Source organism: Cebus imitator, unplaced genomic scaffold, assembly GCF_001604975.1.
Source record: "Cebus imitator isolate Cc_AM_T3 unplaced genomic scaffold, Cebus_imitator-1.0 Scaffold526, whole genome shotgun sequence".
NCBI classification, from domain to species: domain Eukaryota; kingdom Metazoa; phylum Chordata; class Mammalia; order Primates; family Cebidae; genus Cebus; species Cebus imitator.
The window spans coordinates 1098905-1106984 of record NW_016107841.1 but is presented as its reverse complement, the minus strand read 5'-3'; the positions used below and the strand labels follow the sequence as shown (position 1 = coordinate 1106984).

The following is an 8080-nucleotide window of genomic DNA, read 5'->3' as shown; positions in this document are numbered from 1 at the left end:
ACATGAACAGACACTTTACAAAAGAAGACATACATGAGGCCAACAAACATATGAAAAAATGCTCATCATCACTGGTCATCAGAGAAATGCAAATCAAAACTACATTGAGATACTACCTCACGCCAGTTAGAATGGCGATAATTAAAAAACCTGGAGACAGATACTGGAGAGGCTGTGGAGAAATAGGAACACTTTTACACTGTTGGTGGGATTGTAAATTAGTTCAACCATTGCAGGAAGACAGTGTGGTGATTCCTCACTGGACCTAGACATGGAAATTCCATTTGACCCAGCAATCCCATTACTGGGTATATATCCAAAGGATTATAAATCGTTCTACTATAAGGACACGTGCACACGAATGTTCACTGCAGTACTGTTTACAATAGCAAAGACCTGGAACCAACCCAAATGCCCATCGATGATAGACAGGACAGGGAAAAAGTGGCACATATACACCATTGAATACTATGCAGCCATAAAAAATGATGAGTTTGTGTCCTTTGTAGGGACATGGATGAACCTGGAAACCACCATTCTCAGCAAACTGACACGAGAACAGAAAATCAAACACTGCATGTTCTCACTCATAGGTGGGTGTTGAACAATGAGAACACATGGACAGAGGGAGGGGAGCAACACACATTGGGATCTGTAGGGGGAAATAGGGGAGGCACAGCAGGGGGTGGGGCGTTGGGGAGAGATAGCATGGGGAGAAATGCCAGATATAGGTGATGGGGAGGAAGGCAGCAAACCACACTGCCACGTGTGTACCTATGCAACAATCTTGCATGTTCTTCACATGTACCCCAAAACCTAAAATGCAATAAAAAAAATAGTAAGGATTATCATATAAGGTATAATTTAAACATGATTTTAGTTTGGTTTTGTCACTCATGATACCACGCACGGCAGGAAAGAATGAATAGTAAAGAGGCAAACACGAGAGAGTTCTGGAAAGGGGCAGTTAGAGCAAGAGGGTAAGGATAACTAGCATGAACAGCTCCTATGTAGTGAGCACTTTACACACACTACCTCATTGCATCAACCAAAAACTCCAACCAAAAACTCCAGGAAGTAAACACTTGTACTGTCTCCGCTGTATTATTTTTTTTTGAGATAGAGTTTCACTCTTGTCACCCAGGCAGGAGTGCAATGGCAGGATCTTGGCTCACTGCGACCTCCGGCTCCTGGATTCAAGCAATTCTCCTGCCTCAGCTTCCCGGCTAGCTGGGATTACAGACGCCCACCACCACACCTGGCTAATTTTTGTATTTTTGGTAGAGACGGGATTTTGCCTTGTTGGTTAGGCTGGTGTTGAACTCCTAGACCTCAGGTGGTCTGCTTACCTTGGCCTCCCAAAGTGCTGGGATTACAGGCGTGAGCCACTGCTTGCGGCCCTATTGTCTCCATATTAATCAATTAATTAATTAATTTTTATTCAGGCCGGGCACGGTGGCTCAAGCCTGTAATCCCAGCACTTTGGGAGGCCGAGGCGGGTGGATCACGAGGTCAAGAGATCGAGACCATCCTGGTCAACATGGTGAAACCCCGTCTCTACTAAAAATACAAAAAATTAGCTGGGCATGGTGGCACGTGCCTGTAATCCCAGCTACTCAGGAGGCTGAGGCAGGAGAATTGCCTGAACCCAGGAGGCGGAGGTTGCGGTGAGCCAAGATCGGGCCATTGCACTCCAGCCTGGGTAACAGGAGCGAAACTCCGTCTCAAAAAAAAAAAAAAAAATTTTTATTCAGTCTCCATAGAGATTGTCAAAAATTGCCAATGCCGACTATATTGCAAGTTGTCATGGCGGGGTATTGGGAAAAGTTTTCAGTTAATGATAATGGTGCCTTGGATAAACCTCACTGGCTACAATACTGCCACTGCACAAAGCTTATTGTCTCGATTTTAAAGTCAAGCAACCGCTTGAGACAAACTCCCTAACTTGCTTAAGATCACGTAACAGAGGAGTGACACAGACAGATTTAAATCCAGATGGCCTGAACTCCTGTTACCAGAGCTTCCTGAGATATACATGTAAAGAACACAGTTACTGGCACATGGGAAATATGTAATAAGTCACAGCTATTGTAACTAAAGGGAGAAATAATTCAGAGAGGATTTTAGATAAGCAGTGGACATATGGCAAACAGGTGATTCAAGAAAACACATGGGAGAAAAAGGAAGAATATGACCAGTTTTCCCTTAAAGGTATTCCAGCATTTTATTGCTAAACAGGCAGTCTCCAGGCAAACAGCAGATGTTGAAGGGACTAAGGTACAGATGTTAGAAGTCCCATCACACCTCTACAGTCCCTGAAAATATCAAGCAGATCCTTGCCGCACCCTCGCTCGGTGAACTGATCACTGAATGTGCCCAAAGCTGTCCCTTACTGACCCCACTTGGGGATGCTGTGTTTGATATGATTAAGTTTCTAACAGCGAATGTCCTTCCTGCCTCCCGTTTCTGTGTAGACGGTAAGATCCAGTCCCTGTTCTCCTGAAATAAGCCCTGAATTCCATTTCCTCATTTTGTGATCCCTGATACTTACAGGTGGACTAAATAAAAAGCTGACTGGAGCAAAGGGATTCCATCTGGGATGCTTACCTGCTCCAGTCTTTCAATGAGCTCTGCAGGAGTTAGGACCACCTCTTCACTACCCCCATCAGAGTCCTGCCCCAGGAAATCTGGTTCTTCTGTCATCTTCTCTGAGACCAGGAACCTGATGAGAAGGAAAGAACCAATACTCTGCAATGCGTTTTCCATTTATTTGCAAGAACAGACATCTACTTGGAGAAGGTAAAGGTTTATTGCGGTTTCCTGGGGTTGTAGAGGCCCATTAGCAAGTGGCAAGAGAACGCAGGGACTCTAGTTTTCCAGTGTCTGCCTCTTCCTCCAAGGCTTCGGTCAGGTATCGGTTTCTCAAACGGGCCTCCCCTTTATAACTGTCCGCCAGGAGCTGAGTACCCATCACATCATACAATCACTATTCATTTCTTTGACTTCCTGGTAAAGGTCTTGTTTCTTAAGAGTCGGGGTTCGTTTTAGTGCCTGGCACTAAGCACTGGGGACGCAATGACCTGGGGGGGGAGCCCCAGCGCTCAGCAGTGTTTGACCCCTATCAAGCACTTAACATCGTTGGGAGCTGGCCGGCTCACGCCTGTAATCCCAACACTTTGGGAGGCCGAGGCAGGAAGTTACCTTGAGCCCAGGAGTTCGAGACCAGCTTGGGCAACATAGGGAGTTCCTGTCTCTATAAAAATAAAAATTGTTAGGAGGATTAATCAATGCTAATTTCCCAGAGCCACAGGGCCCGGCGACACAGACCAGTCGGTGACCCCAAAGGCCTAAGGAGGTGGGTGGCGGGGACGAGGAAAGTCCCTGGGGTCGCAGGGAAACTGCAAGCATCCCCCTCCCCTCCTCCCTCTCCGTGCCACCCACACAGGCCCACCCTCGCCACAAAGAGGTCTCACTCGACGACCTGCGAGACAGCGAGGCACTCCAGAGCAGCAGGCGGTAAGGACGGGGAGTTCGTGGGGACGCAGTCGGGGCACCTGGAAGCGGGAAGACAGCGGCGCGAACTGCTCAAGGCCTGCCCGGGACCAACCGGACTTTTCAGCTCCCGCGCTGCTCTCGGAAACTCTCCGCCCATGCAGCACGTCACCGCGCATGGGCGACGCTGACCAATCACGGCGCGGGGGGAAGAACGGGGCTGTGTCATTGGCCCGCCCACTTGAGGGGCGGGGACTGTCTTCGCAACTGCCCGTGGTCCCAGAAACCCCCGGAAAAGAGGCGGTGGGAGGCTGGTCCCGCCCGACTGGGCCGGCCGCTCGGGTGTGTGGTTCTGGCTGCACTACCCAGGACCGTCGGGAGGGGGCGCCCCGCCACCGCGGCTGAGAGGAGCAGCGGTGTCCGTCCCGGGGCCAGCAGGGTGCCAGCGCCCGGGTACTGAATTCCTGGGGCGCTGGCGGGTCCCACCCAGAAGTGCGCTGTTGGAAGCAGGCCGCTGCAACCTCCTGGGTCGTCTCCATCCACAGCTCCCGTGGCTCTTTGGGTTCCTTCGTCTTTGCAGGGTTTCAGCTGAGCTCACTATGGTAATTGCCTTCAGAATCTCTTTTTTCCTTTCTTGAGACATGGTCTCTCTCTGGTACCCAGGCTGGAGTGCAGTGGTATGAGCACAGCTCACTGCAACGTCCGCCTCCCGGGCTCTAAGCGATCCTCCCACCTCTGCCTCTCCAGTACCTGGGACCACAGGCCAGCGCCACCACGCCCAGCTATTTTTATTTTTATTTTTTTAAATAGAGCCGTGGGCAGGAAGAGCGTGGAGTGTTTTCCCTATGTTGGCCAGGCTGGTCTCGAACTCCAGGACTCAATCGGTCCTCCCACCTTGGCCTCACAAAGTGGCTAGTGGTTCTTGAAGCCTGGGATCGGACGACCAGCAGCAGCATCTCCTGGGACTCCGCGAAAATGCAGATTCTTAGGCCCCACCCAGACCCACTGAATCAGAAACTCAGGGGGTGTTTCTGGTCATCTCCCGGTGACCCTGACGCAGGTGAGGTTTGAGAATCACTGCTTTGGGGCAATGCTTCCAACTCAGCTTCTGGAGGGGAAAAGCAAAAAAAACCCCATGTTTGTATATGTATATATTTTTTCCATCTTTGTGTGAGTCAGTTTTTCTTCTCTGAATTGCTGATTCTTTTCTCTTTGCTGCCCTGTGTTTTCTGTGCAAAGCATTGCTTCTGACTTCCCTAAAAGTGTCTCTTCTCCATCAATCTGAAGGCTCTTTGTGAAGCTGCTCTATGACGTCATATTGATTGACTAGTAAAATGATTGGCTAATATAGGAAGATTGTATCTGTCTGATTACAATCCTATTACAAAAATGAGAATAGAATAAGCTGAGTGAGAGAGTGGGCATGTTTACAAAGGGCTGTATAAGCTGGGGGCATATCAGTGTGGGACTCCCAAAAGGAAGGGACATTTGAGCTGTGTCTTACAAAATGAAATTTGTGAGTGGCAAATAGGTGGTCATTTTGAGGTCTGTTTCAACGCTGTGTTTCAATGGTTTGGTAATCCAGTGGTTTTTGGTTGTGGCAGAGTATGTTTCCCAAACATAGCTGCTCTGATATGGATCTCATCCCACATACTGTTCTTACCATGTGACATTGACACTCCTCCGTCAAGAGGTAGGGTCTGTGTTCTCACCTTTTTATTTATTTATTTATTTAGAGGCAGGGTCTCACTCTGTTGCCCAGGCTGCAGTGCAGTGGTGTGGTCTCGGCTTACTGCAGCCTTGCCCTCCCTGGGCTCAGGTGATCCTCCCACCTCAGCCCTCATGAGTAGCTGGGACTACAGGTGTGCACCACCATGTCGGCTAATTTTTTGTATTTTTGGTAGAGATGAGGTTTTATCTTGTCGCTCAGGCTGGTCTTGAACTCAGGCTCAAGTGATCCACCCACCTTGGCCTCCCAAAGTGCTGGGATTACAGGCATGAGCCACTGCACCTGGCCCTGTTCTTGCCTTTTAAATCAGGAAAGACCTTTTTTACTGCTCTGACCAAGAGAATTTGGCAGAAGTGATATGGCCTGGCTTCTGGGACTAAGTCATAAAAGGCAATTCGGCCCCCACTTCGCTCTCCTTTCTGGAGCCCTATCCCTTGGGAGCTGTGGGCTGACATGGAAGAAGTCTGGCTAGCCTGCAGTTGCTGTACGAGAGAGTTCATGTGAAGATGCCAGGCAGAGATGGGGAGCTATACCGGAGGAACGGCAGCACCCCAGCTGTCCCATCCTCCAGATGCTGGGTTGAGGGAGCCTTCAGGTGATTCTAGCTCTGAGGCTTCAAACTGTCCCAGCTAAGATGGAAGGGAGCAGAGATGAACTTCCCTGCTGAGCCCTGCCAAATGGCAGACTTGTGAGCAAAATAAATATTGTTGTACTTTTAAGCCCCTATGTTTTGGAGTGGTTTGTTATGTAGCATTACATGACTGGAACAGCGGTCTTTGAGCACAATCCCGTTCCTCCATAATTCTCAGCACCAAATAGCTTTTCAGTGATGTTTATTAATACTCCTTGAGTGTTACAGATTTGAGTCCAAGCACAGATAACTTCTCTACACAAGTGCCGATTATGTAGTTTATTGATTTAAAGACTTCCCTTCTCTGGGACCAACCACCTTCTCCAGTCTCCCCCATTTCTTCATTGATTGGGGAGCTGGAGTCCAGCTTCTGCTTCATTGCTTAATAGTGATGTGACTTTAAACAAGTCACTTATCTGTACTTCAGTTTTTTTTTTTTTTTTTTTTTTTTTTTTTTTTTCTTTTTTTTTTTTTTTTTTTTTTTTTTTTTGAGACAGAGTTTTGCTCTTGTTGCCAGGCTGGAGTGCAGTGGCATGATCTCAGCTCACTGCAACTTCCACCTCCTGGGTTCAAGCAATTCTTGTGCCTCAGCCTCCTGAGCAGCTGGGATTACAGGCATGTGCCACCACACCCCGCTGATTTTTATATTTTTAGTAGAGATGGGGTTTTTACTATGTTGGTTAGGCTGGTCTCGATCTCCTGACCTCATGATCTACCCTCCTTGGTCTCCCAAAGTGCTTTAAGGAAGGCAGAAAAGTGCTCTTAGAGTGTTTTCTCTTAGCCTCATAAGGAAAGCTATTGGCTGGTGAACTTATAAGGATTTTTCTGGCCACTGATAACACCCAATACCTGCTGTATGGCCAGGATGCTGGAGAACTCAGGAAGCCAGGGCAAGGCTTGGGTTTCCCTTACAAATGTAAAATCTGGGCAATTGGTGATATTCCTAATTCCTTTGCTCTCCTCAAATCCTAGCTCCTCTGAAACTCTGTAAGGAGTTATAAGAACTATCTGTCCCTTTGCTTATTGCAGAATATACAATAATCATTAAATTTTAAAAAATTAAATCCATCATTTGAAACACTGGCCAACATAGCATTTAGCAAATTGAAGATTATTTTCCTAATGGTTTTCTGAATATGTCAAGCCAAGAGAAAGGTGACCTTTCCATAAAGAAATTCATGTGCCTTTACATCATGGGCATCTTTGATGAGATGCATATGTGCCTAAGTGCTGGGCAAGTCTGCAGATTTATTATAGTCCATAGAGTTTACTTGAGAGACCTTCAGAGGCTCATCCTAAGGTCTAAATAAAAGCCAGGCCAAACTCAATCTCTCTCTCTGTCTCTCTCTCTCTCTCTCTCTCTCTGGCTGGAGTGCAGTGGCACAATCATGGCTCACTGTAGCCTTAATTTCCTGGGCTCAAGCAATCTTTCCACCTCAGCCTCCCAAGTAGCTGGGGCCACAGGAGTGCGCCACCATGTCGGGCTAATTTTTAAAAATTTTTTGTGGAGACGGGGTCTCACTTTGTTGTTCAGGCAGGTCTTGAAGTCTCCTGGCCTCAAGTGATCCTCCTGCATGAGCCTCCTAAGTGTTTGGGATTACAGACACGAACCACTGCACCTGGCCCAAACTCAGTATTTCTAAATGCTTGCAGCTTAGGGCAATGTGTAGTTGCTCTTTTTTCCTATAGTGATAGGAAAAGGTCTGATTATAGTCAAAGTAAAGGCTAAAGGGTAGCCTTGCTCAAGAACATGCGCTGTATCAAACTTTCACTATTGTCTTTAATTTTAATGTCTTTCTTTTTGTGTGTGTTCATGAATCATAGACATGGGCACCATTTTGAGAATATTTAAAAAATTTCTTAAAGTTTTATTTATTTATTTATTTTTGAGCTAAGTTCTCGCTGTCACCCAGGCTGGAGTGCAGTGGCATGATCTTGGCTCACTGCAGCCTCCACCTCTTTGGTTCAAGCGTTTCTTATGCCTCAGCCTCCCAAATAGCTGGGATTACAGGTGCCTGCCATCATGCCTGGCTAATTTTTGTATTTTTAGTAGAGACAGGGCTTTGCCATGTTGGCCAGCTGGTCTTGAACTCCTGACCTCAAGTGATCTGCCCCCATCAGCCCCCAAAAGTGCTGGGATTACAGGAATGAGCCATAGTGCCCAGCTTTTTGAGAACTTTAGAATATATACATTTTTTAATTACCATGGATGATTCCTTTATTTTTTT

The 8080-nt window shown here is 47.3% G+C and overlaps 1 protein-coding gene and 1 non-coding gene across 5 annotated transcripts in view; both read right to left on the bottom strand.

Annotated features, from left to right (window-relative positions):
- GINS4 (GINS complex subunit 4) overlaps positions 1-3663 on the bottom strand; it is a 21928-nt gene extending 18265 nt beyond the window's left edge. Inside the window, exons 1-2 of one of the 4 annotated variants that reach the window (XM_017514563.2) lie at positions 3474-3663; positions 2608-2722 (exon numbers count right to left, since the gene is read on the bottom strand). In XM_017514563.2, the coding sequence (XP_017370052.2) occupies positions 2608-2722; positions 3474-3652 (294 nt within the window). In that variant the 5' untranslated portion in view covers positions 3653-3663. Of the gene's footprint in view, positions 1-2607; positions 2729-3464 lie in introns of all 4 variants that reach the window. The other 3 variants (XM_037733463.1, XM_017514564.2, XM_017514562.2) reach the window with 3 other exon arrangements.
- Positions 1755-1895, bottom strand: LOC119468902. The gene has a single exon (XR_005197710.1). It is a non-coding gene; the product is annotated as a U4 spliceosomal RNA (small nuclear RNA).
- Positions 3664-8080: the final 4417 nt, after the last annotated feature.